General features: G+C 42.8%; 11 protein-coding genes across 11 annotated transcripts; 4 read left to right on the forward strand and 7 right to left on the reverse strand.

Annotated features, from left to right (window-relative positions):
* Positions 1-1,149: 1,149 nt before the first annotated feature.
* EAF01_003363 (uncharacterized protein) lies at positions 1,150-1,365 on the reverse strand (the record flags this gene model as incomplete). The annotated part of the gene is made up of 1 exon (XM_038911617.1): positions 1,150-1,365. The coding sequence occupies one exon, from the start codon at positions 1,363-1,365 to the stop codon at positions 1,150-1,152; it is 216 nt and encodes a 71-aa protein (XP_038772852.1).
* Positions 1,366-2,007: 642 nt separating this feature from the next.
* EAF01_003364 (uncharacterized protein) lies at positions 2,008-2,604 on the reverse strand (the record flags this gene model as incomplete). The annotated part of the gene is made up of 3 exons (XM_038911618.1): positions 2,008-2,364; positions 2,467-2,504; positions 2,559-2,604. The coding sequence occupies 3 exons, from the start codon at positions 2,602-2,604 to the stop codon at positions 2,008-2,010; spliced, it is 441 nt and encodes a 146-aa protein (XP_038772853.1).
* A 2,675-nt stretch (positions 2,605-5,279) lies between these two features.
* Positions 5,280-7,630, reverse strand: EAF01_003365 (uncharacterized protein; the record flags this gene model as incomplete). Its single annotated transcript, XM_038911619.1, has 2 exons — positions 5,280-6,238; positions 6,295-7,630. The coding sequence occupies 2 exons, from the start codon at positions 7,628-7,630 to the stop codon at positions 5,280-5,282; spliced, it is 2,295 nt and encodes a 764-aa protein (XP_038772854.1).
* A 1,825-nt stretch (positions 7,631-9,455) lies between these two features.
* EAF01_003366 (uncharacterized protein) lies at positions 9,456-12,436 on the forward strand (the record flags this gene model as incomplete). The annotated part of the gene is made up of 2 exons (XM_038911620.1): positions 9,456-12,338; positions 12,395-12,436. The coding sequence occupies 2 exons, from the start codon at positions 9,456-9,458 to the stop codon at positions 12,434-12,436; spliced, it is 2,925 nt and encodes a 974-aa protein (XP_038772855.1).
* An 847-nt stretch (positions 12,437-13,283) lies between these two features.
* Positions 13,284-14,048, forward strand: EAF01_003367 (uncharacterized protein; the record flags this gene model as incomplete). Its single annotated transcript, XM_038911621.1, has 1 exon — positions 13,284-14,048. One exon carries the CDS (start codon positions 13,284-13,286, stop codon positions 14,046-14,048), a length of 765 nt encoding a protein of 254 aa, XP_038772856.1.
* A 108-nt stretch (positions 14,049-14,156) lies between these two features.
* EAF01_003368 (uncharacterized protein) lies at positions 14,157-15,756 on the reverse strand (the record flags this gene model as incomplete). Its single annotated transcript, XM_038911622.1, has 4 exons — positions 15,400-15,756; positions 15,278-15,345; positions 14,438-15,211; positions 14,157-14,392 (listed from the first exon to the last, which is right to left on the reverse strand). Exons 1-4 carry the CDS (start codon positions 15,462-15,464, stop codon positions 14,157-14,159), a joined length of 1,143 nt encoding a protein of 380 aa, XP_038772857.1. The 5' UTR covers positions 15,465-15,756.
* Positions 15,757-16,083: 327 nt separating this feature from the next.
* On the forward strand, positions 16,084-18,802 carry EAF01_003369 (uncharacterized protein; the record flags this gene model as incomplete). The annotated part of the gene is made up of 3 exons (XM_038911623.1): positions 16,084-16,242; positions 16,311-16,566; positions 16,647-18,802. The coding sequence occupies 3 exons, from the start codon at positions 16,084-16,086 to the stop codon at positions 18,800-18,802; spliced, it is 2,571 nt and encodes an 856-aa protein (XP_038772858.1).
* Positions 18,803-18,983: 181 nt separating this feature from the next.
* On the reverse strand, positions 18,984-19,537 carry EAF01_003370 (uncharacterized protein; the record flags this gene model as incomplete). Its single annotated transcript, XM_038911624.1, has 3 exons — positions 18,984-19,002; positions 19,056-19,276; positions 19,337-19,537. The coding sequence occupies 3 exons, from the start codon at positions 19,535-19,537 to the stop codon at positions 18,984-18,986; spliced, it is 441 nt and encodes a 146-aa protein (XP_038772859.1).
* A 395-nt stretch (positions 19,538-19,932) lies between these two features.
* Positions 19,933-21,574, forward strand: EAF01_003371 (uncharacterized protein; the record flags this gene model as incomplete). The annotated part of the gene is made up of 3 exons (XM_038911625.1): positions 19,933-20,115; positions 20,190-20,292; positions 20,343-21,574. 3 exons carry the CDS (start codon positions 19,933-19,935, stop codon positions 21,572-21,574), a joined length of 1,518 nt encoding a protein of 505 aa, XP_038772860.1.
* Positions 21,575-21,754: 180 nt separating this feature from the next.
* Positions 21,755-23,353, reverse strand: EAF01_003372 (uncharacterized protein; the record flags this gene model as incomplete). Its single annotated transcript, XM_038911626.1, has 1 exon — positions 21,755-23,353. The coding sequence occupies one exon, from the start codon at positions 23,351-23,353 to the stop codon at positions 21,755-21,757; it is 1,599 nt and encodes a 532-aa protein (XP_038772861.1).
* Positions 23,354-26,252: 2,899 nt separating this feature from the next.
* EAF01_003373 (uncharacterized protein) lies at positions 26,253-27,035 on the reverse strand (the record flags this gene model as incomplete). Its single annotated transcript, XM_038911627.1, has 2 exons — positions 26,253-26,509; positions 26,651-27,035. The coding sequence occupies 2 exons, from the start codon at positions 27,033-27,035 to the stop codon at positions 26,253-26,255; spliced, it is 642 nt and encodes a 213-aa protein (XP_038772862.1).
* Between the last annotated feature and the right edge of the window lie 761 nt (positions 27,036-27,796).

The following is a 27,796-nucleotide window of genomic DNA, read 5'->3' on the forward strand; positions in this document are numbered from 1 at the left end:
CAAGTAGTACCTGCCTACATACATACATACTCCTAAACACCTCCCTGGTTAGGAATTACGTTTAGCTTCCTCTGGGGTACGCCCTATGGATCAAGTGCATTCAACGTCAAAGTGTTTTCAACGCCAGTCAGATTCACACGTTCAAACAGCGGATGAGCAATGAGATCGATGACTGGTCAAATGTGCGTGCGTATACACTGACTAGACTGAACTACACCGTACACTAGGGCATGGTAGTTGAAAGCACGCCAGCAAGTTCAGATTCCTTTTGCGATGCATGCGATGGATGAGTGTATGTCACTCACTATATGAGTCTATGGTTCTAGGAGTCTATTTTGTATGAATCAATGACACTCACTGTATGAGTCTATGGTTCTAGGAGTCTACTTCGTATGAATCAATGACACTGCCCAGGTAGCCAGCAACGGTAGTGCTTAGGTAGATATTGATATTGAGGATGGCAACTTTCACGAATACGATATCCCTCAATTCCCCATCACGGTACATCATCGTGTTCGCTCAAAGGAGCTGCACCTCCTAACATTCTTTCGATTCGATTCGTGTTCAACTCCGCAAACCCCCCCCCCCCCCCCTACTTAAAATTGTGACAGCGCGAAGAACACGATGGTGATATCACCACATGATGTGATGAAATCATGATAGTTGTGGACTCTTGAGTCTTGAATAACCCTTAGGACAATATATCGAACCAATCTTGAGCCAGTCAACCATCATCACCCATATCATGATATTCTTCTTAGTCCATAAGGCTTGGAGCTCACGCCATCAAATGAAATATGGAGAATCTGGTAGATCATTCACATTATGAACCGACATGGCCCATACTGTAGTAGGAGCATGTCATCCATCCATCCATCCATCCATTAATAAAATTCCATTTCGGCCCACTCCGACTTTTTTTTTTTTTATCTTCTAGAATCTTTTGGTTGTCAAGGGGATTCGCAATATGCTTCTACTGTTTGCCATCGACAGCATGAATTATCAATTATCAATTATCAATTATCAATTATCATGAAATCACGAATGATTACTAACTCATGGTGCCATCAATCCCAACACATGCGGGGAAATGATACCATACCAATACCATTCTATACAGAGTCAAACTGTGCAACTTTGGAGAATCACCTACTCTGTAGTATTTATCCATGAGTCGGTTCGGTGACTCGTACTCGAGTACATTGGGGTTAAATCCCAATCCCCCCACAGAATGGCGTTGCACAATTGACCTTCTCCTCGGAGGGAATCATGTGCTTGACGCCTTCCAATTTGATCCTCTCCATCGGATCTAATGGCTTCATTGAAGTTCATTCTATCCAAACGGAAGAGAACAAGCGACGACATGGCATCATTCTCTATTTCTCACCGGGAAGTCTCATCGACCATTCCAGCGAGAAATCCTCAAAATCCTCAAATCGGGATATACCTTCCCAATCCGGCTGGGTCTGATAATACCTAGGACCTAGGTAGCCGCAAAACCCCATGTGATTCCATCGAGTAAGAAAAATCCCATTCGACCACATACTACAAACTGGAAACGCATCGTGCAACAAATCTCCATCTTGATTGCATCGCTTTTCTCAATTCCAGACCGATCTCTCAGCTGTCCAATGAAACCCGGAAGTCATTGTCCAATCCTATTCGATCACATTCAATACCTGTTACATAACATTAAACCTTATTTTGTCGAATCCTACACCACTTTTCATGCTCTCATCAATATCAAGACTCGAGAGTGGAAGAATCACGGCGAGGTGGGAAGCTTGACTCGATGAGATCCACAGGTACCTCAAGTATCCACCGTCATGACCTTTCGAGCGGTTGAACGCATACCCAAAAAAAATCAAGATCTTCCAAGCTTTCCAGATGATACTAAATTAGTAGGAGAAATTTTTAAAGAAATTTTAGACTTCCCGTCGCTTCGCTCACGGTCCAAGTCGGCTGTATCTCCACTCATGTACCGCATGTACCCTCGATTACACTTTTCTAGAAATCTGATGTTTTGCGTACAAGATCAATTCTACCGAGAAAAAGCGAAAGACATGGCGTGACAAAACCTTCCGATTGGATCATAGACATTCGGGGATGTCCTTCCTTGATCTTTAATGACTCAGGGGAAAGACACGCAAATTCTTCCACGGTTCGGCGGCTGTCTGTCTCCAGATGAAAATTTTCTTTGACCAGCAGGGCAGAAAAATTTGGTGCGACGCTTGAAGCTGGAGCCTTGAAGGCTGAAGCAAGCTTCTTCTTCGTTTTTCGCTCACCGGTCAAAGCCGATTCTGTGGATCTTTCTCCCTCCACAATTGAAAAGGAGACCAAGGAGACACCGAAATAAGAGAGATTCTAGAGTTCCAGAATCTAGATGGTAAAAAGCCTCATCCTTTCATCATGTTACCTTTTGCAGGCCTCAGGAATTGAATATTCATCATCACTGTGGAAACGAACGGTGAAGAATGTACTTCGTATTGTTGGTGAATTGGAGTCTGAATGAATGAATAAATGTGAAGAAGTGGAGCTTTTTTTCATCTGCTACGTACGGGGTACGTGCATGGTTGCATTACAAACTTGCAATTGACAGATCATGATGGATGAAACGAAACGTCGAATCTAGGCATGGGGGATGTGGTTCTTGCGAGACGAATGATCATCCTCTTGTGAATTTTTCTTCATTCTTTGTTCAACGGTAGGTAGGTGGAGATTAGTATGGGTGGGTATGAGAGGTGTAGAGTCGAGAGTCGAGACGATTTCGAATGTGATGGATGCATCAATCAATGTTGCTGGCATGTTACAGATGGCCGAGTATGTGTATCGTTGGCTTTCTCCACAAGCAAGTGAAAGAGTCCAGATGCATATGGGCAGAGTATCAAAGTCGACAGGTAGTCTATTGAACAATAGCCCTGTGATTAAGTATACATATACACTGTCTAGATTCGAGCAGTTGTACTGTATATTTGAGACCATACGAGTTTTCTAACACTCATCGCCACAAGGTATCATTCCACCGTTTGATATCAGGATATCACATGCTTCATCATTCTCGAAAGAAAGGCAAACCTGCATGGCGAGCGCCGGTCTCCGTTGTGGTGATCAGCTAAATCATTAGTAGGTACCTAGTAATCTTTACCACTCCATATGCCACTCATACTCATAGCATCATCTACTTTTCGGTTTCAAAACAGCACCTTCTTTCTTGATCTATGTACAATTTTCCCCCTCTCTTTCCCAGCAATACTAAATAGATGTTCTACTCACAATCCATTCACCCGCTCTGTAAACCTAACAAACACTGCTTTTCACCCTCCTAATATCCTACCCACTCCCTCCCCCAAATCTCTCCCCCAAATCTCTCATAAATCACAAAAACCAAGCAAACGCACGTTCCCATCCCAATATCCCCAACTCCAACTCCGAACTCACTAAGCCCTGCCCTGACTTACCTAATTAAATAAATTCAATTCCCTAACCAAATTCCTCCCCCACCAAAACTTTTCTTCATCCGCCCCACATGAAAAAAATATCCTTGAATAACCCAACACCCCAAAAAAAATCATTTCAGAAAAAGCAAAAGAGATATAAATCATAAATCGATACACGCAAAAGTTCAAACGTGTGTCGAGCACAAACATCTATCTGACCTACGCAGGGATCGAACCTGCAATCTCTTGATTCGTAGTCAAGCGCCTTGCCATTGGGCCAGCAGGCCGGTGATTGAGTGTTTTGGGGTGTTTGATGAATGGGGGGGTGGGAAAGGGGAATATGTTGAGAGTTTGTGGAGAGGGGGATGGGATGTAGGGGTGCTTGATTTGGGTTTGGTGTTGGTTTTGATTGGGAGTTTGGTAGAAAATTAGGGGTTGTGTGGGAGGATGTATAGAGAGATATTTGGTGTGTATGTATATATATGTATATATGTATATGTGATGGGAAGAGTGTGTAGGGGGAGAGTGTGAGGGGGAGAGTGTGTAAGGGAAAGAAAGAGTATGGGGTGTTTTAGAGGGAGTATGTGTTTGATGGGTATATATATATACCTACATAGATGTATGTTTGATGTCTTCCTTTCTTCCTTTCTGCCTTCTCGGAGGAAGGAGGAGGAAAGAGAGAGAGAAGCTTTTTCTGAATTAGTATATATATATATATATATATTTCTTTACCCTCCTTCTCGTATAGGAGAGGCAGTATAGGAGGAGTTGTGTAGCAGGGGGGGTATGATTTTTCTTTCTTTCTTTCTTTCTTCCTTTTGGATAACTTTAAAGTTTATACTAACTAGATGAATATTTATATATATTTATAGATTTAGATTTAGATTTAGTCTAGAAATTAGAAATAATATGTATTGGAATATTTAACTGTGATAGTATCATAGTATAATATAATAGCATAACAATCTGATAGTATGAGTATGGGTAGGTATCATATATTATGTATTGTAAACACAATTTCTTCTTTTCGGTGGATAGAAAGGGGGAAGGAAGAGGGAGGAGTGTGAAAGTTTCCTCTGGTTTATGTATATGTATATTTGATTTGTAATTGAAGTTGCTTATTGAGGTGCTGTGATGTATATAATGTGTGAGATGAGATGGAGTGAGTATATATGTCTTTTTCCTTTCAATTGAGGAAAAGTAGTGAAAGGAGGGGGAAGGGGGTTAAATGTTTTCTTCCTTCATGATGAGTTTACACCTACTACGTTGGTATGTAGAGTGGGCGGATTATCGTCGCTGTTGTTATTCTTATATGTAAATGGAAATGTGAATTTCTTCTCTCCTCCCTCCCATCTCATTGACTAAATATGAGACAACTCCCATGATAAAAATCTCGAATAATACTTTTCTCTATATCGATATCAAATATCACATCTCTCAAGTATCAAAATTGACATTCCCGAAACCTTTTTGAAAAGAAGCAAAAAATTCCTCCTAAAATACCCATTTGTAGGAAAAGTTTGGGACTCCCATATTAAAAGTGCTATTTTCAAAATTGCAGAGAAAGAAATGCCAATCTTGATATTCCATAAGATCCTACAATTCCAAATATTAACCCTAAGTTTCATTCTCTCCCACCCAATAATTACAAAGGTACACCTCCATCCTCTCCTTCAGAATTGTCGTCATAAGAATAATTCGCTTCGTACGTATCTTGATTTTGATTTTGCTGATAGAGAACGTCCTCGTTCTCTTTATTCGCTTGAGATAGATCAGAAGTTTCATTCCTGACATGGTGATGGCGGGTTTTTGTTATTAGTTCCTCTTCTTCCTCTTCATCGTTTATTCCCCTGCCAAAGATCCACAATCTTCCTCCTCGTCATCACCTACTACAGACTCACGATCCTCCTCAACGTCATCACCTTCCCCTCCCACTCCACCAATCAGATCCTCTACAAAAGACCCCCTACCCCCCGTCTCTCTCCCCCCCACCTCCGAAATCTCCGTCAAAGAATCCGGTTTCCACCCCCCCGGCCCTCTCATCTCCTTAATCTGCATCAAAACCTCCCCCCTAAAAACCCTCGACATCTCAATCAACACCCCCTCTCTAACCTTCTCCCCCCTCTCATCCCCCTCCTCCACATCCGGCGCTCTCCACTTCAAATAATGATTACAATGACTCGCGGGCACTACGAACCTCCCAGGATGCACTCTAATATAATGGTAACAACAATAACACGCCGCTTTACTACACGCGATATAGCGATCCTTGTCTACAAAATGGAGATTCCTTGAGTGGAAATGCTGGAGCAGGAGTAACTCGGCGTGGATTTTTGGTCGCCAATTCCGGTTTGTGCAGTGGGAGGAGAGATGGGTGGAGAGTTGATATTTGTGGTCCATTTCTGCGAGGGCGGCGCGGTAGGAGGTAATAGCGAGGGGGTCGCTCATGGTTCGTCCGATGAGGGCGTAGAGAGTAGGGTTGCGTTCTTGGAGGGGTGGGGGGAAGGATGAAGAGGAGGGGAGGTGGGAAATGGTGAGTTGGGTGAAGAGATGAGGGAGGAGGATGCGGGTGGATAGGAGGATTTGGATGGCTTTCGGGGTATGGTTTAGTCGACCAATGGTGTGGCGAATTTGGGTAAATCGAGTCGCTAATGGAGAGCCGAGTTGGATGAGTATTTGGAGGTGTGTAAATTCTTGTGACGCTGTTGTACATGTTTTGTAGCAGAAACGACAGAGTTGAGATGGATGATCGGTGAGAGTGAGAAGTCTTTGAAGCCATGTGTGAAGGTGAGTCGAGGAATCTGTAATGTAGATTTTGTCAGATACGAAGATACATAATGCATATGAAGCTTCCTACCTTCATCTTGATTATCCTCTCTAACCATCTTCCATTTTCCCAACACGAACTTGATATCCCGCACCAAAAAAGATGCGTAGGAAAAAATTCTCTTCTCAGCATACTTTACCGACAACTCAAATATTTTATGCTCAATATCCTCCCTATTTTTCTCAAAATCCTTGATGCCATCATATCCAGCACATCCTAAAAGTCCCAACACCATTTTCAAAAACTCCACACCCCTTTCCGGTCGCGAATACTTGTTCCAAGCAACATGATATACAATTCCCCCCTTATCTAACTGCTGCAACGCAATTGCAGTTGTGCTATCGCCTCCTTTCTCATAATCGCATAAATAGGCTAGATGTCTCGTGAATGATCTTCTTAGCTTGGTTCGACTCATTTCGTCCATTTCTTGATTCCTATTCGCTTCAAGAGCACTGGTGTTCATGTCAATATCCAAAATCTCATCGTCGAAACCATCGGTTGGGGTTTCTTCCTCTAGAATTCGTGAGCCTCGGTTAGAACCAAAGACGGTGAGGAGAATTAGCGCTTCGTAAAATCGTTTGAGGAGTTTGGGGGCAACGGGGATGAGGGATGGGGATGGGGGTGCAAGTGACAGTGGGTGTGGAAGTGGGTGTGGAAGTGGAAGTGAGGTCGTGAGTGTTAGGGCATGATGTTTCTTGGACTGAGATTGACCTTTTGGTGGGGGGTTGGATAGAAGTTGTGTTAATTTTGGGGGGCTCGAGTTGGATGGAGGGGTGGAAGTAGTGATGGGCAGGTGGAATATGGATAAGTCATTCTCATTGAGTCGGTGGGAGCTTGGGATGGTCTTTTGTAAACTGTCTTCTTCTGAATCTTTTCCTTTCCCTTTACCCTTCCCTTTCTTTGGGAGGGACTTTGAAGCCGCCACACATATAGCTGGGGAGGCGACAATCTTCTCCTGGGGATTTCTGGATTTGGTGTTAGGCGAGTTGACGACGCGTTGGCGCTTTATATTTTCTTCGCTTTTTGCAGACTTCTTTTTTGAAGCCTGAGGTACTTTGCTTTTCACTCCGCTCTCGACATTGGAGGAAAGCGGTTTAGTGAAGATGGAAGGAGAAGAAGTAGAGGAAGATGTGGATGGTAGAAGAGAACTCAGTTTTGTCTGAACTTCCTCTATAGTCACCCCCTTCTTCGAAGGACTTGTACTTTTTTGACTAATTTCTGGAGTTTTATTCCTTTGCTCCTTCTTCGTATTGTCTTCTCGCTGATTTAGACCTTGCAATGCATTCACTTGATCGCCATTCCCACCCGATTCAGTTTGTAATGCAGACCCGGACTTCCTTTTTGATTTTGTTATAGGTTTCGTCATTATGATAGTACTCATTGATAATGTCCTTGAACAACTATCTCCATAGAGGCGGAGTGCCAGTAGAGAGCAGTCTTTGTTTGATGTTGCGATAGCCTTGTTCTACAATCATCCATGCATATATGCAGGCATCCGCTGGCGCGAGTCTTGACCCCCAGCTTGCCGGTAAGTTGTCTAATGAGTAATATCATTGCATGCGGGGTTTATGTAGACTTCTAAAATTGATCGAAATAGGCGCCCGAATCGAGGGTTTTGGATGGAGTAGAAAAACCACACATGGATTCTTTCATTCATATCTATTTTGTTACACAAAAATATGTGCAACATCTCATTGGTTTACATGCAGTTGCACTGATCGATAAGGATGTGGCTTTACGAACGATAGATATATTTAGCATGGCTTATCCCATGAAGTTAAGGACGAGGTAATGGCTTTGACTGTGTAGTATACACAAATACTTCTTGTCACATATTGAACTTCATTGTGCATCTATCGATATGCTGGACTCTTATGCGTAGGAAAAGATCTTTAGGTTTGACCTATAACTTTGAAGTTATTGATAATACCAATCCTCGGAGCTGTATTGATATTTGATGTATGTAAAAGATTAAGGATTGGCATATGAATCCCAATCTCCAACGCTCCACATAGATCACCAGGTCTTACTATTAGATTGGAGAAGAGCCTTTAACCAGCCTGGTAGCGTAAATAGACTATAGATGGTTATGGTACTATATTTTATAGGAGCAAACCGCCGAAAGCTAAAAACTAAAATAGAACTAGACAACAAATTGCAGAACGACCATCCGCCGCTGCGAAGACTCAATGCTTGAGCTTCCTGGAAAAGTGAATATTATCTTTTGCATTCGACTTCGGTAACGATCAGATCAAATCGATCGACTGAATTTTTACAATATCTCATCAATTGATGGAGATTCAATAAAGATTAGAGACTTTGCATAAGTGGGTTTGAAATAACTAAGAACGTATAACGAGAAGCATGAAATGATGAAGAATTTTAATACGACAGGAATACTCAACAGATGACGATCTTCTGATGAGTCAATAAACTAGATTCACCAACAACTTGACTGGTATTAAAAGATAGCAAGTCCGATTGGGCTTGTGGGCAAGGAAAATCGAATACATTGACATGAGTATACATAGAGATATAAGAATAACTCGCAAGGAATCGTGCTTCCAGAAATTTCATCACAGAACCCAAGATTAAAACAAGCAGACCAACACGTTCTAGATATGAAATCTATCAGGATCATCAAGATGAATTCTTTTGAATGGGATTTGGTGGCTCTGGGGACTATCCAGGCTCAACGAAAACTACGTACTGCTCGTCTCAGCAAAACTGCTGAGTAGGTGAGCTACGAAAGTTATGAATTCAAACAAATAGCACATAAATAGAAAAGCTGGAAGCTTCTATCAACATGTCCCATGAAGCAGTGGTTCACTTGGTCAATATATACGATGTAAAGAACTAGAAAAATAAGCAATCTTCGAAGAAATAATATGTCGTCAAAGTGAGACATGAGATGAGGTTTTCACTAGAAAATAGGATGCGATTGTAAGTTACAAATCGTGTAAACAAGCTCACTGTACTTTTCCAGTGAAGTTATCCCAAAGAGGTACTCCTGAGGTGCTCTCGAGGTAGCATATTATCCGCTGGATGCTTGAAAGTCAAATGGGCAGCCATTTGATCAACAATTGATTACCTAATCCGAGCCGAGTTTCTCCCAATCTAGCTTACGATAACCAAAGCTCCAGAGCTTCATGCCACATTGGAGGTCCATACCCCATTCGACATCATTCATTATGCGACTCCCTCTAAATTTGCTTTGCCTGACTCTGTCAATACTTCCCAGAACTTTCGCAGTCTTCGCAGACGAAGCTTACACAGTTGACTACCATCACGAATTACTAGGTCTCCCACAATCAGACGCAACCTTCTTCTACAGACCTAGGGAAACTGAACAGGGCGCGCTATTATATACATTAAGTGATCTTGGCGTCCTTGGAGCTGTCAATCCAGGCACGGGGGACGTTCGATGGCGACAAATACTGGCGAATGGTGATAATCACGGAGAAGGCTTACTGCGACCAGTTGAGGGAGCTGGTACAATTATTAGTGCTTTGGGCAACAGAGTAGATGCTTGGGATGCGAAGAGTGGAAGGGAAAGATGGGGAAACACTTTCACAGGACAAGCAAAAGATATGGAAGTAGTTGAGGGATTTGACAATATCAAGGATGTTTTGGCTCTATTCGAAGATGCTGGAAAAGTCGTGGTACGAAAACTTAATGGAGATAATGGAGATGTTGTTTGGGAATATGTTGATGCTAGTGGTGATTTACCTCTACAAGTCAGCACAAATGTTAGAGACATTTTTGTTGTCACTCTTCATGGTTCCTGGGGCGGCTATAGCGTCAAAGTTACCACTCTAGACCATTTGACAGGCAAAAGAGTTACCGAATACATACTCTCCACCAAAGGAGATGTTCATACACCGGAGGACGTTTTACTTGTCGGAGCCAACTCTGCTGCTCCTATCATTGCTTGGACCGATAAATCGCTGAAGAGTCTCAAGGTCAATATCCTGGGAAAACCAAGCGACTTGCAGACATTGCCTTTGAAAGAATCGGATGGCGAGCTTACAAAAGTCTCTATTCACGCGCCTGATTTGGTGCAATCCTTACCACATTTCTTGGTACACAGTCACTCGGCAACTTCAAACAGAGCAGATGTTTATCATATCGATATGAAAAGCGGTAGCATTAGCAAAGCATATGAGATCCCCAAGCTTGCAGGTAGCGGTGCTTTCTCAACCAGTTCGCAAGGTGCCAACGTCTATTTCACTCGTTTTACCGAGGAAGAGACTTTTATCTTTTCTTCGATGTCGCATGGAATTTTGGGTAGATGGCCAATTAAAGCAGAGAAGCAACATGACCGACTTCGATTTCTCCATGGTGCATCAGAGGTAGTCCAGAAAGCTCCTGATACTTATGCTGTAAGATCAGCCATGGTGAGCGCGGATCAAGACTGGGTTCTAGTGCGCAATGGTGCAGTAGCTTGGTCTCGCGTCGAGGGTCTTTCTGGTGTTGTGGCTGCTGAATGGGCTGAAATCCCAGCCTCTGAATCATTAGCAGAGACACTTGAGGCAGAAGCTCACAGCAACCCCTTGGAAGCATATATTCACCGAGTCAATCGTCATATCAATGACTTGGAATACCTTCCAGCATACTTGGAAAAATTACCAGCCCGGATTTTAAGCGCTATCTTACCTGAAGATTTGGTTACACCGAGTGAAAGTGTTTTAGAGCGAGATAATTTTGGCTTCAACAAGTTAGTCATCGTTGCAACCCAAAGAGGTCGTTTGTATGCACTTGATGCTGGATCCCAAGGGCGTGTCGTATGGGGCTCCAAAGCTTTCGATATACCAGCTGGAAAGAAGTGGGACGTCAAGTCCATATTTGTCAACAATGCTAAAAGTACAACAACCGTTCGAGGTAGCCAAGGAGAATATATTATCGTGAACACTACAACTGGAAAGGGACTTGAGGCTATAAATCCTGGGCAGTGGCCACCCGTTCAGAGCGCGGCTGTAGTTGATAGTAATCTTGGCAGGTGGGTGTTACCAATTGGCACCGATGGAAATCCTGGCGATATACCAAAAGATTGGGCACCAAAGGAATTGCTTGTGGTTCGGGGCGAGAACGGTGAAGTCAAAGGTTTAAAATTTGACATTCAAGGTGCTGATGCGAAACCTATCTTTACCTGGTCATTTCAACCACCTTCTGGGCAAAGGATTGTTGAGGTAGTCTCTAAACCCGCGCATGATCCGGTTGCGTCGATTGGGCGAGTCCTTGGTGATCGTACTGTTATGTACAAATACTTGAATCCCAACACTGTTCTGGTTACTGCCGTCTCCGATGAATCCTCAATTGCCTCCTTCTATCTTCTTGATACGGTTTCTGGCGACGTTCTCTATTCTTCGAACCACGAAGGTATTGACACTAAGAAACCCATTGCCTCTGTCTTCACCGAGAACTGGTTCGCATATTCTTTATGGAGCGATGAATTGTCAACCACCACTTCTCTGCATGGATCAAAAGGATATCAACTTGTCGTCACCGATCTTTACGAGTCTCCTATTCCAAATGATCGTGGAACCCTCGGCTCATATGCGAATGCATCAAGTCTAGACCCGTCAGACGTACCAAATGCTGGCCCAATTCTTCCTCATGTTATTAGCCAATCATTCGTGGTTCCTGAAGCGATAACCCACATGTCTGTCTCCCAAACCCGCCAAGGTATTACTACTCGTCAACTTCTTTGTACTCTGGAATCCAATTCCATCATTGGTATTCCCCGTTATCTTCTCGATCCCCGTCGACCAGTTGGCCGAGACCCTATCCCTGCCGAACAAGAAGAAGGTCTTCTTCGTTACTCGCCTGTCATCGAATTTGATCCAAAACTTATCATCAGTCATAAACGTGAAGTTCTTGGTATCAAAGGTGTCATTACCAGCCCTGCTATACTAGAAAGTACCAGTCTGGTTTTCGCATATGGAATTGATGTCTTCGGAACAAGGGTCAACCCTAGCGCTGCTTTTGATATTCTAGGCAAAGCGTTCAACAAGTTGAGTTTAGTGGCTACTGTTTTGGCATTGGGAGTTGGTGTTGCAGTTTTGGCGCCTATGGTAAGTTATTCTACTTTGTCTATTGTTTAATGAGTGCTGTGCTAATATTTTCACAGGTGAGGAGGAAGCAAATCAATGGCAGATGGTTGAATGCATGATTATGATTATGTTATAGAATTTTGTAAATTATGATAATATAAGGAGGGCTAAAAGTATTACTCTCATTGAAGATCAACGATTTCACTCAAGCTATCGGTGAACTCTGTTTTTTTTTGGCATGATGCCATCTAGTTACGAAGTTACTATCAGCCATATGAAATGATAAATAATGTTGATATTAGAGGTTTATAATCTTGGCTGACATATATCTTCACCTTGTTTGACTTCGGCCGATTTGTAGCTCACTTAATCACTGTCAACGCACCTCGTGCCCTCGTTCAACCTTTTGAGATGAATATTTAGGGGCAACACAACACGCTTGGCACTAGCAATCTGCGGATGATAACTGAACTTTTTCTTCACAATCCCCCAGTTTCATTATTATTAATTGAAGGTTTGGTGGTTGTTACCAAGTATTTATATATATGGAGACGTTTCTTGATGGATCATCGCGCTGCGCTTTGACGAGGTGAGGTTGGAATCGAAAGTATTAGTAATTCATAGAATGAAGATGGTGTGGAGAACCGTTAACATCTATCTTCGTCATCGATTCCTTTAGCTTGAAGAAAGATACTAAGGTATCTCCACCTAAAATACCCCTCCATTTTTTATTGTGGAATAGAGAGGTCTTGCTTTGTTACGCATTCGGATTTAACGCTGTTAAGAGATAAGTCCTCTATGTCTCTATACACCTAGGCACGTAAGAGGATTTCGAGTTTTGTTCGAAAATCGTATATATATACCGTCTATTTGCATTTTGGTCTGGGAATCATTGATTCAGAGCCCATTTCTTCATTCATTCATTCATTCATCCATCTTATCAAAAAATATACTTGAATAGCAAATATGCCTGGAAAATACCAAAAGCTCGTTTCCAAACACGTCCTCGTCATAGGTGGCTCCTCCGGAATCGGTTACTGTGTAGCAGAAGCCTCACTCGAAAGTGGTGCATGCGTTACAATATCCTCATCCTCTCCGGATCGGGTGTCCAAAGCAGTTGAGAAACTCAAGAAGAGTTATCCAGATGGGAAAATCAGCGGGTTTCCATGCGATCTCTCTAAACCTACTCTCGAAGCCGACGTTGAGAAATTGTTTGAACAGACGGGGAAAGTAGATCATATCGTTTTCACGGCTGGTGATGCACTATCTCTTATTCCGTTAGAGAAAGCGTCGTTAGAGGATATGCAGAAGGCGGGACAAGTGAGATTTTTTGGACAATTGATGGTGGCGAAAGTTGGGAGTAGATATCTTAGTGAGGGGCCACAGGCTTCGATAACGTTGACGACGGGGTCGACGGCCGATAAACCAATGAAGGGATGGAGTATTGTTACTAGTTTTGCGGCAGGGTTGCATGGGATGGCGAAGAGTTTGGCGATTGACTTGGCGCCTGTGAGAGTTAATGTTGTGAGTCCTGGTCCGGTGAAGACGGAGTTGTGGAATGGAATGGAACAGGGGGCGAGAGAGAAGCTGTTTAAAGAGGTGGAGGGTAATGTGTTGACGAAACATGTTGCATTACCAGAGGAGGTTGCGGAGTCATATTTGTGGTTGATGAAGGATAGTAACGTAACTGGAACCGTTGTGAGAAGTGATTCTGGTACGTTGCTTGCTTAGCTGCAGACAATAATGCTCCGGCAATAGCGCTTAAGCAACATAATCATCGAGGAGGATATATGCTATCATTTGATAATTCTGTTTCTGATAATAAACTGATAAATCTCATCAATAATCATCAGACAACATAGTAGAATTGCTGCCATTGAATTTCCAACCAACTCCCTCACATGTTTGCCCGTTATTATACCACTTCAGTTGTGGAAGCATTTGACTAGCAACCCATCTAGCTGTGGTGGTATGTCTACTCCCATCCCCAAAAGGTTCGTCCGTACGATCGGGGCGACTTTTTAGATCAGACAAGAGCTCATGTCCCAAAATTGTTGATCGACCATCAGCAAGTGCTTAGAAAATAACTAGTTGATCTTGAAGATACTCATCTATTAAACCTCCCTTTTCAAACTCTGAAACAAGATCTTCAACAACCTTCTCTGCCATCTCGGCCGATATATCTTCTGGGGTTCTAACCTTTGTCTTTCTATCGTACAGCCAATCGCGCCCAAATCTTAGTCCAGTATAAGTATGAACTACTAAAAGTGTGTATATCCGATGCGTATTCTCTCTTAGAATAATATTGATCTTTACTTCAGGAAAGCGCTGCTTAATATGTTTAGTCAAAGCATCCTCAAGCGGTTTCTGAAGCGTCTCAAGTACTAGGATCGAGATATCTATTTCCTTCACGCTTCCGCGTTCAGTTGGCCAATTTGGGACTTTCAGAGACTGGCCAAAAGGTATGGGATGTATCTTGAACTCTGCATGGCCCAGTTTTAATGGGCCATGTGACCATCCTCTAACTTTGAGTTGTCGCTCTACATAAATACCGAATATTTCGAGAGTTGGTAGTAGTACTTGATCGAGATACTCATATGATAGAGAGAAACTTCCATTGGTCCCTCCTTTAATTGAGAGCCTGACTGGATGAGCCGCGGTATCATTTGCAAATAGCACCACAGGAAGGACTGCCTGAAGCACAAGTAGAATGCTAGATGCAGAATCTGCATCAATCTCGATATCTCTATCAACCGTATAAGGATGGAGGGAGTTAGGCTTGAACTCGATTGTCTTGCTTCCCACGAAACATCCGTTTGTCTCGGCGGATGTGATTTTCGCGAGCCATTTTGTAGCAGAAACGTGCTGTGCTTTCAGACCACCATTTCTTTTGCCTAATCTTTAATTACGAGTTCACATATCGGGCTGAATTTATCACAGATGAATACTTTACCTGTTACCTCTGACATTCGTGATTAGGAGAGGGGTTCCGGTCAGAGCAGCTAGTGAAACCGCGATCCTGACAAGTCTGCCAAAAGAATCAACAAAACAAGCCAAACCGATATGGTACTTAAACACTCACTGTCCACCACCTTCGCCAGTTCTCCCATCAAGCTTTACCAATTTTTGTGGTGTCGATTTCGCCATGGTTGTGTCTGTAGACTTTATTGTGGGAGTAGTAAAGCTATTTACATGCCGTGTTAAACGTTTTGCTTCCCTACCTACAAGACTTCAAGAACAACAATGATCTTGAGACTGTTATAAAGGGCAAGATCAAATCAATCAATCCGTGAGATCTTTTGATCTTGTGCCTCTGGCGAACATGAATGAGTCATTGACCGAGTGAGGAGTCCGGACTGCGGCCATGCTTGTACACAAAGTCTTTAAACAACTAATGACTCGAAAGCGATCAAGACAACATGGTGTCGATACACTGCTCTCAGTATCGCGCTCAACACTTATTCTCGGATTTCTCTTCCATATAACGGTACATTGCGCTATCGACGGAGCATATATTTGTGGCACGAGCACGAACCAGTTTGACCACATGAACTATTCTCACCCCGCAAACTGATCCGCTCAGCCTCCCCACAAATCTTTGGTCCAGACCTTGGCATTACACTGCCTTAGCAAGAGAATGTCTCATTAACAGCCTTACATATATTGATACCTCACTGTAATCCTCTACAGCGCCGTCCATAATGGTCAACAAGAAACTTGACCTCGACACATTGTTCGCAGGAAACCCGACAATTTCCACATCAAAATGTCGCGAATGGGGCGACAGCAATCGCAGGCGAGTGGTTTGAATTCCCACTTGCATCCAAAGCCAGGACGCTTTTCACTCTGGCCCGGGAGGAGAACAAATGCCACTGCTGCGAGAGAAGAAGCTGCTATAAGTAGTGGTTCCGGATTAATGATTGATGTACGCTCCAAAATGTCCATCCACCTTTGCGTTCTATCAACCCCTTCATTTCGTTAACATCTCCGCAGCCCCCGCACAGCGATCTAATCGTTAGCTCGCCCGTTATTCTCCCGGAAATCGAGTTAACGAAATCCAATATATCGCAAGATCTTTTCATCGGCGCATTGCATGATCCTAATTATATTCAATTGCAAGAAAATGTGAGGAAGGTGCGTAGAGTACTGGTGGGACCGGAACCTAAAAATATAGATGCCGCCTGGGAGGTTTACAAGAGACAGAGAGAGGAATCTCTGGAGCATTGTCGAAAATTGATTGAGAAATCGCGTAAGTCTTTTATATTTCGGATGATCTTCACCCTATTTATAATCTGTTCATGAAACTAAATGCAATAATACATTCCGAAGAGCATCATGCTCGAAATCCATCATTCGAATCCAGCATTGGCCCGTTAGATACGCGATCATCTCTCAGCAGTGGATCGTTTGACGATGGATCTCTACCATTTCAAATCAATAACTCGTGGCTATCAGCTATTTGTGATTATAAAGCCTTCCAGGAAAAACTTGCTACCACCCTTCGCACTTCTCTTGAAGTGACGTATGCTGCCTACGAGCCCGATGCATCTCAACGCCAGCTTGAAATCTTCTTAGCAGACAAGGAGCATCGGAAAAGTGTTATTACAAAATGGCGAGATACAAGTGTTCGTAGGGTGAAGTCGGAAAAGCCCGAATTCTTCGAAAAGTACAAGATACGATCTTTGAACTTCGATAAACTGAAGCATGATATTGAAGAATCGGAAAGCTTGTTCGACACAGGTCATACACCAAATAGAGTCGTTCGTGAATCTATTATTTATAAGAATGGAGACACAATCTTAGAATTTGCAAATCGCCCTTCGGATAGTCTTCCGGTTATCAGATTTCGTGTGTCGTCCCATTTTCTGAGCCCAGACGATGTATCACCGTTATTCTCTCAAATGCTCTGCCCAGGACCAATGATCCCGCCAGATATGATGAAAGATCTCCCCAAAGCACCAACCAAGATCTTCGGAAAGGACGGTATTGGAGTGAATGTTTATCGTATGCCACAGATGGAGCCCAACAGCCATGAGGCACTGGCACTTCTCTTCCACGCTATACATGGACACACTCAAAGGCTTCCACGGGAAGATATTGATTTTCCAGTTTTCGTTAGTATTGCAGATGTATGCTTAAGGTACAGGTGCACATCGCCAGTAGAGTTACAAGTGGAGTATCAATGGCTACCTCAATGGGAATCTCAAGCCGCCGAAAGCAATCCTGAAGAACTTCTCCTCATCGCGTATACATTTGGCGCAAGAGATCTGTTCACGCGTATCTCTAGGAGCATCATTTTAAACTCAAAGGATGGCGAAGATGAGACTCCAGGTCAAAAGCTTTGGCCACAAGCTATCAAGAATACGATCAGAACACGCAGGGCTATATACATGGAGCAAATCCTTGATTATTGTGCGAGTGTCATAAATGAATACCTTCAGCCACCACGACAAAGCGCAGAGAGACCAGTTCATGTAGGATCACTTGAGCTATCCACGGTACGATGCCCAAGGGGATCCCATACTTGCGATGCCACGAATCTAGGGTGGCTTATGCTAGTTTACAACGAATTGGGTGTTTCTCCTCTTTCTCCTAAATCATCATCGAAGCGCAGTCTGAAGGAATTGATTGACTGCTTGAGATTGATGCCTAGTCCACCCCAGACTCATCTCGGCGTCTGTGATTTTGCTCCTGACTTTAGAAACAAAATAAATGACATTTCGAATACCATTATAGGTCTTACGCTTCACGATGTCTCGGGTCAACATGGATGGGCCTTGAGTAAGGGCGACGATCCCCAAGATACAGCCCCAGAAGAGATCTTTGAACTACCCGCACACGTTAGCACAAAAGAGTGTATTGTCGAAGCCGAGAAAGCAAAAGAGGCAACAAGAAGTGCCGTCTGCCTCCGAATCCTCTCACTTCTCGACAATCTCGAGGACCTCCATGCGGCCGCAATGATTGATAAGTCATTCTACGGGGCTTATATCAAAAATGAAGGAAAACTACTTCGGAACATAGTGAAAGCCGGATTGAAACATGCCTCCCAGATAGCCGAAACGCAAATCAGCCCATCGGATCGGATGGCTCAAGATAGTACTGATTCTTTGGAAGCTACTGCTGTCGACCTTATTGATGACTCTGAATCTGCTGTGTCTTCCGTTTCGGGCAATGAATCGTTTAATGCTCAAGACGGAGATCTATACGACGTTTCACCGCCGATGTCACCCATTGATATAAGTGCAATGCCTGTGCCCACATCAGAAGAAGAGGCACGAGAACTTCTCACACGCAATGTTGAAGCTACCAGTCGAGCCTGGGCGATGAGAGACTCGTTGCAGTCTTCCGAAAGGCATGTAAATTTGACACAAAAAGAAAAGTTTCTGGCAGGTGATTTTGCACATATAGAGGACAAAGCTCGGTTAGAAGAAGAGAGCAAACAGTTACAGGCTGGAAGGGATAAATCTATTAATCTCAGAGGGTAGCGGCATCTCTTCCCCCCTTTCATCTTAATTTTGTGGGCTTTCGTCGTGGTGTTTTTGGTCAGATATTGGATAACAAATTGTATAATGCTGATTCATGAGGATTTGGTGGGAAAAGTGACAAGGCGCCATATACCCCGTTTGAAAGAAAGGTTCAATTTCCACGTCAATATTTTATAGGTTTTTAGATATAGTTAGAGATCCTTCAACAGTCATCAATATATGCTCCATCAGTTTAAGAAATTTGTCAACTTACTCGATCAAATTCCCATCAGGGTCTCTACAATAAACACTTCTCAGCTTCCCTTGAGCACCGGTGCGTATCACAATTCCTTCATCAGTTTTCTCTGGGCTCAGATCGACCATCTCCACACCTGCATCTATTAGGCGTTGGCGAACATCTTTAACATTGTCATCCGTTATGAAGCACAAATCTGCACTTCCATCTTTCACATTTTGCGCTTTGGGTTCAAATTCCTGATGCATTTCAGCGCGGTGAGATCATATATTCTGAAAAGGACGTTGAAGCAAAGTTACCTTTCCGAGTTCATGTAGATTTATTTTCTGTGAACCAAAAAGGAGCGAATGACGAGTGATATCTGGTGTGGAACTTGAGACGAATTGCTCGGCTTGCATGCCAAGATTCGTCTTGTACCATTGGGTGGAGCGGGGTATGGAGGCGACAGTCAAGACGAGGTGGTCGAGAGATTTGATATGTGCTGCTGGTGTAGAAGACATCTTTCGAATGTGTTGAAGATTGGTATGGTTGATTAGTTTCAAAATGCTTCTTGTGAACGTCGACATAGTGAAATACCGTAGTGTTTAGTTGTCATCTCATGAATAGAGACAAGTAGCTGAATGATTCACTGAATCCCATCCGCCCCTCCTTGTGTCATATCGCACCAATCAACACCCGAGGCACCCCGCGACGGAGATTGCCGTCAGCTTTTTGTGAATCTCCAAAAAAAGTTTCATGTAAATAACGTCGATAATACTCGAGTAATATGCGATAAATTCTATAATGGCTTGTGTATAGGCACATACATCATATAGCCTAGTTCCATTATTACGATTACGAAGATCACGAAGACGAACAAGTTTGTTCCTCTTACGACAGACGATTGTAATCCAGCATGTCGAACTTGATCAATCGCGTGGGTAATTCCTCACAAGCGCAGTTTACAGCCACTGCGCTTGTCTCTGGTGCGGTAGTGGCAGGTGCAATTTTTAGTTACCAGGCCCTGAGAAGGCAGGAGAAAGTGGAAGATCTCAAGAGCTCGATACCTAGTTTGGGACGAGATCATCATGCTGATTTGGTATGTTCTAGATCTGCCACCTGGCAATCGAGTGAGATTGTACTCGAGTGTTTATACTGACGAGAGAAGTGAAGCTTACGGATATGGGGATTGCGCCCAAGGGTACGGGCATGAGTAAAGAAGATGAGAGGGGTGCTGCATTGGCGGAGAGAGCGAGGAAGGGCGATTACGATGATGGTACTTTTGATTCTTTTACAAGAAATTATGAGCATGACTAATTTGTGCAGAACTCATTTTAGAACAATTGGCCCGAAATCGAGTCTTTTTAAAAGATGACGGATTACAAAAGTTACGCTCAGCATTTGTGGTTGTGGTTGGTTGTGGAGGTGTTGGATCGCATTGCACGGCAGCTCTTGCGCGCTCAGGAGTATCGCATATACGTCTTATCGATTTCGACCAAGTTACTCTCTCATCTCTCAACAGACACGCTGTCGCGACGCTCGCAGATGTTGGCACACCAAAAGTGGGATGTTTGAAGAACCGTTTACAACAAATTGCCCCATGGGTAAACTTCGATTTAAGAAACGAACTTTTCCACGCCAAAGCAGCGGACTCCCTCCTTGAAGAATGGGATGGTAGAAAGCCGGACTATATTGTAGATGCCATTGATAACATCGATAGTAAGGTGGAATTGCTGGAATATTGTTATAAAAACAATCTACCAGTGATTTCATCTATGGGCGCAGGATGCAAATCAGACCCTACCAGAGTCTTCGTTGGAGATATATCTGCTAGTACCGATGATCCACTCTCTCGCTCCACTCGAAGAAGACTCCGCTTACTAGGAATTACGTCTGGTATCAATGTGGTATATTCAACAGAAAAGCCTGGACCAGGAAAGGCGCAACTATTACCTTTACCGGAAGATGAATTCAAGAAAGGCTCAGTTGGCGATCTTGGCGTATTACCTGATTTCCGCGTACGAATATTGCCAGTTTTAGGCACTATGCCCGCTGTCTTCGGATATGTAGTCGCCAATCATTTGATCCTTCAAATCACAGGTTATCCGTGCGAATACGTTCCAGCCAAAGGTCGGGACAAGATGTATGACGGAATACTCGCTCAACTGCAAGGGTTTGAAGAAAAGCTAGCACGTGCTACCACTGAACATGAAGATGCACAGGGATTGAAGGTCCCATTAACATCTGCCGATGTGGGATACATAGTCGAGGAAGTTTACAAGGGAAAATCGGCATTGAGTGGGGTATCAACAAGATTGTCGTTGACGAGGTGGAGGAAACCTGAAGAAGGAAGTACTCTGGATTCGAGTGTTGAGGGACAGAAAGTAAGCAAAGTTAGGGCGAGAGACTTGGTGTGTATGACAAGGGAGGAGGCAACAAAACACGAGAAGCTTGTATTCAAGGAAGGAAAGAAAGTAGAAGATGTGTATGATAGTACCACGATAGAAAAAGTAGAGGCAAGGATCAGAGAGGAGATTGGGTATGAAAAGTATAGGTGAGAACGAAATAGAATATCAATATACTATACCCAAGAAAATAAATGGTTATAGAAGATGTATAGAAATTGACATTGAAGATGGCCAATATTAAGTCAACTACCCCACTTTCCGACCACCCCCTGTTTCCGACCACCTAAAAAATTCATATTATCTACACTTAAAACTTTAATAACTCAATAACTATTGAACTTCAATGAAATCGCCTGTAGAATCACTTTCTATAGCACTAGAGCTATCATCTACCTCATCTTCACGATCTCCAGCTTCAATTTGTGTACGCCTTATAGCTCTAATCCCTGCGAACTTCGAATTTGGAGATACCACAACCTTTCGCCTTTTTCTAGGTAATGCTTCATCTAATTGATATTCTAGCTTTCTAATCTTATTCTCTGCCTCTAAGGGTTCATAATCCTTAGCATCGAATCCTTTTATAATCTTGCGAAATAGTAATCTTCGTGTTGGCAAATCGATCTCCTTCTCTTGAATCATTATATCTCTATATTTTCTGATATCGGCTCCTTTTTGAGGGGTTTTCCATTGAATAAACGATGAATATATATTCCATTGAAGAATAGGATCATCATCAGATTCAGGATTAAGTGATAAAACCTCTCTATTGCTATTTTCAAGCAAAAGTCGACTCATAAGAGGTTTAGCCATATTTTTGGGCCAAAGACCACTAGCTTGCCACCCAGACTTGATATTTTGAATAGTTAAACCTTCTATTCTAGCCTTCTGATAGCAAGAAAGGAAATTGCGCTTTCCAATTGGTGAGGAATCGGATAATAGACTTAATTTATTAAGTTCGATTCGATATGCACTTTTTAGGGGTGAGAACACAGATAAATCGAGTGGTTGTAGTACGTGTGACGTATGTGGTGGGAGAAATAAGAGATATATGTTGTTATTAAAGCATTCTAACATAAATGCTGTAGTTTCATGGCTTCCGTGTCCGTCCAAAATGAGGAGTCTTGAATTTTCCGGCTGAATAGGGGTAGTTTGAGGGATATAGATCTTTTTCAGCCATTCTAAAGCTGTAGCATCTGTAGTCCATCCATTTTCTGTAGCGGTAAAGTTCCAACCCTTGAATAGAGTCAAATCTGTTGGAAACCATTGTTGTTGAACTGATTTTCCCTTATATATTACAAGGGGAGTAATGCTTTTTCCATTGGCTGAAATGCATTCTATAAAAGAGGTCCAAATTCGAGATCCAGGTTGCTTTTTTTGAATAAATCTTCGATCAGTGCTTCCTACTACTAGTCCATTAAGACCCTGACCCTCCATTATACCTGCTTCATCCATATTCCATCTGTTGGCCGGCTTAATAGCCTTGATTTCAGGGATTGCGAGGTTCCGGAACCACTTCTTAATAATATCAGATGTAGCACCTGAAACTCGTGCAGAATCGATTTGATGTTGCTTCTTAGTTCCAATATTAGGATGCCTTCGAAAAAAGCTATGTATCCATTTCTTTCCAAGTGAGGGATCCTCCCCTCGTACAATAAGGAGGTGCTCTGCCATCTCTCTGATTTGACGATGTGTAGGGCTAGTACCAAGAGCTTCCTGTACTAATATCCATTCTGCTAGTCGATTCTCCTGAATTGGAGATAACTTTTGAAGTATTTGGGCGCCGTTTTGATGCGAAACTCCACCATATATTCGATCGTGAAGTGTGGTACGTGGAACACCATAATCCAAGCTAGCTCTTCGTATGCTTGCTCCATTTGTAATCGCTCTAAGAGCCTCTGCGATATCTTCTTCGGTATATCTATTCTTCATATCACAATTATAATAATATCAAAATTTCAAATCAATTGATTAAAGCATTGTTGAGTTATTCAAAGTATAAATTTTATAATTACTCAAAGCGGTGTGGTTTTTGAGGTGGTCGAAAAGAGGGGGTGGTCGGAAAGTGGGGTAGTTGACTTAAATGTTTCTGGAAAGGCCCGACACAACGCTGGTATTATACTGGCACTTTCTTGCCCCATCCCTCCAATTAACACCACGGTATATCCTTGACTTGCATTCTTTGCTACTCTGTTGGAACCTGCATGCTACCAAGGCTCTCATAGAAAGCCATAAAATACCCGTATCTCAGTAATCGTATGTGATATCTGCGATACGGAGATGAGGGTTCAATGAGGGTGGATATGATAGCATGCCACCAGTTCATTGTCTTCACGTGGATCGTTCCCGTATCGTCGAAAGGTCACTAGATTCTAACTCGCTCTCAATTGTTTATCTCTCAGTGATGACTAGGTATATGAAATTTGCAACTTTTCTGTTGGAAAGAGCAAAACCGTTTATTCAATAACGGGGTGGCTTCACTAAGATAGTTTTTAAAACGAAATAGTTAACAAAATCAAAGTGAATGAATAATTGAATGAGATATACGCTTCCAACATGATGATTGATTGCTAAATTCGAAGACTTGTTGTTCTAATCATCCAGTAGTTGCTGGCGTCAAATCTCAAGCATAAGCTATTATCATTGTCGCACTTGGAGTTTGATAATAGGCAATGATGACAACTGAGGAGAAATCCCAATGAATATCAGTTCTTGAACCCAATCTTGCCCTGATTGGAAGTAGTATGCATTACCAAGATATGTTCAAACGCAAGGGAGAAGCGTTCACATATGCTTAAATATGACAAGAACCTACATCAAACAGAGACAATCTCATGCTCAACAGCACAAATTCTTACTGATCTGACGAAATAAATTGACATTAAATCCCAACCTATCCCGCGCCATCTCCAACACGTACAATATGACACGAGAATATCTGATACAAATAACAACGCAGAGGAAGAAAAAGGATTGATCCTCTAAGACGACAGCTCGATGATCCAAGTAGTTCTGAAACGTATGTCCCATCGATCATTACTATATTCGTCGTTTTTGGGTTGCATGCTGACATTTGAGACGGAGAACCCAGGGTATAGAGGAGGGATATCAAATGTCCTTCTATTAAGGTATGATAGTATGTCATGAATACTGGCTCGATATGAGATTTGCTGGTGGGGGAAAACTATTACACCAGCTTGATCATGAAGATGGTTCGGCAGTTGTATAAATCTATATTTCAGGCCACCGAATCCATGAACTACATCATCATTGCTGCGAGGAGAACGTACACATCCGTTTCCTTCTTCAATCCAAAAACAAACAAACAAAATCACAAAGCCAAAAGTAAACATACTCATAAATCGTGAAATTTACCAGAGCCTTCCGAACTAGATGGCAAAGAAAACCAGCATCATATTTATACCCAATACCAAATCTCCCATTCATAAAAGCGGAATATCCTCAGCCCTAAATACGATCTCCTACATTAATCTCACCCCCGTCGCACAAATCTCCTCAGTGTCACAACTCAGGTCCGTCCCTGGCACCGCGTTTGAATACAGCATACAAGCCCTAGCCGGAATGTGAATATGCCGTGTTCTGTACCTTTGCATATCCAGTGCATGAAAAGTGTAATTTGGCGGGATGTAAATGTCATATGATTTTTGGATTTGGGAAAGGGAATGCGTTTCTTGTGTTGTCAGGTGTATCCCTTAGCAGTGTTATGCTTATCATAAAAATTGACTAGCTACTTAAGTATTGAATTTACTAAAAAGACGCTTAGAATAGTATAATAATGCACTCATTAGCATTTTCATCCCAGATGCTTTTCCGTAAAATTGATTATGGTAAGGTTTTAACAAACCCCAAATATTTGTTAATCGTCTCATCAATCTTCTAACAAAACAACAAACAGATCCCTAGTACAATAAACACACCATGAACCTACAACCCCTACTCATCTAATCCTTAAAACAAACTCTACTCTATACATGCTACATACCCAAGTACAACACAACAACAACAATAACACAACACACCAATCCCCTTACCAAAACACAAAAACTCGCACAGATCTCACCCCCAATCACCAGATACCCAACGAGTAATTTAACCATAAACCATATCAGTGGGCCCTGGAGTACGATAGCTCGCCGAACAAATCTCCACATGGCGTGCTAGTCGGTTATACAGGGGAACTTTTACGGGTACCTGCTTGCACACCGGGATGAAAATTTGAGAAGAAACCTTGATTAAAGGTGGTGCTCTGCTTTAAGGTTCTTTTTCTCCTCGTGATTGTGGAGTTGCTGGGGATATTAATGTGTTTGTTTGCAACTTTTGTGAGTGGAGTGTGAGTGATTTGAGAAGGAGCTAAGGAATGAGAAGTGGAAGATGTGATCATGTGAAGGGGGGGTTTTCATGCGAAGGGAAATTGGGTGGGATAGTTGGTATTTTTCACAATGATGTGAACTGTTTTGATTTTCAGAGGGGATTAATTCCGTTTGTTTGTTTGCTATCACTGAAAAACATGCAAAGATAGAATATGGTAAACCAAATATTAATTTTCTCCCAATCTATAACACGAATAGTCGTGAAAAGTAGTCTATAGCTGTTCTCGTTCATATACGTTTATCGTACGGAATAAAATCTCAACGACGCATTTACTTTCGGAAAACGTAGTCTCCAAGTAGATGTAACCAAACAAGTCAAAACCAAAATACAAATTCCAAAAGTAGTCCTCCGATCCCTATCCTGCGATATTCATCATTACACCATCGATCCTGTGATCATCCTTCTTCTCTCCACTCATCCCCTGGTGTACTCAAATCTCTTACAAGAAAAGAGCAGCGGCACCAGCCAAAAGTCCCATCATTGGGACACCGGTGGCAGCAGCTCCGTTACCAGATGCACGGGCAGTGGAGCTGGAGCTGGAGGAGGATGCGCCGGAGGAGGTTTGGCTAGCAGCGGAGGCAGAAGTAACCAGGCCAGTTCCAGTGGAGGTGGTGGTACCGGTAACAGTGGTGGATGAACCGGTAGAGGTGAAGGTAGAAGTACCGGTGGAGGTGGTAGAAGAAGCGGAAGCGGATCCTGAGCTCGAAGTTAGAGAGCTGGTTCCAGAGGTAGAGGCAGTCGAACTGCTCGAGGTTGCAATTGAGGAGGAGGTGGAGGTGGAGGAGGTAGATGAGGTAGATGAGGTAGAGGGAGCGGAAGAAGAAGTAGAGGACGCACCAGTGTAACCTGCAAGTGTGCTGCTTGCACTGGAAGCTACTCCATTGACGGTGAATTGTTGGGATTGAGCCAAGATTTGCTCTGCCTTTCCTGGGCTAACGAAGTTGATTTGGTAGTTGCCACCGGTTGGCAATTGGAGACCGGAAACACTCTCAGATCCCTTGTTGATATCGACATTGGTGAAGAGAACATCGCTGAGAGGTGGGTTGGATGCCATGTGGACGAGGTAGATATCGACGGTTTGGGGATCAGTAGAGACTGAAGTCCAGGTGATAGTTTGAGCTCCATCGCTGAGATCCCATTCTCCGTTGGTAGATGGGGAGGTGATGTTGATAGCTTGAGCAATTGCGACGAGCGCAGTGAAAGCGAGAGCGTAACGAGCCATTGTAAAGGTATTGTGTTTTGTTTTGGGAGAATTAAAAATTGGTAATAGTAGTTGAGCGAGTGTTGATTAGATAGTCACGAACGAAGGACAAGATGTGTAGGAACAATTAAGATGTAACAGAAAAACGAATGTGTCTGTTTTTTGAAGAAGCTGAGGCAGATGATGGGATTAAGAATGAAAGAGGACTGAGTGAAGTAGATGTAGTAAAATGTACGAAAATCAGATACTTGTCTAGGATAATGTAGGATTAAGGCGGGAAACTATTAAAAGTACTTCGGGATTGGAACACGAGATTTTGAACTTCGCCCACTTGGGCAATATTCATGAGTTTCTAACATATATCCTTGTCATCCTAGTACTCTTGGCAGGTACCGTGTAACTAAGCCTTCATCTTTTTCTTGTTTGTATTTGAGTAGCTTTTGCTTTTTTCTTGTCTTTTTCTCAAAATGACCTAGCAGCAAATGGCAAATCCAACCATCTCGTTAACCGTTCCTATGAGAAGAGGCGTGCTTCTCTCGTATTGATTTCTGACATGCCAAGTACCCGATTCAGGGGGAAGAAGATTTCCGTATTGGGCGGAAAAGTACATAGATGTACTAAAATGAGTTGGATACTATACGGCACGTAAATAAAGCTATCCCTATACAACATCAGCAGAATATTGACAGTTCTCTTCTCAGTCCCTTCAGTCTCCTAGTCCCCTAGTCCTCTCCGTACGAGAGTTTTTTCTCCCTCTGGGATGTGTTGATTGCCAAGCTCCC

This window comes from Botrytis porri, assembly GCF_014898465.1.
Source record: "Botrytis porri strain MUCL 3234 chromosome Unknown BPOR_004, whole genome shotgun sequence".
NCBI lineage: Eukaryota > Fungi > Ascomycota > Leotiomycetes > Helotiales > Sclerotiniaceae > Botrytis > Botrytis porri.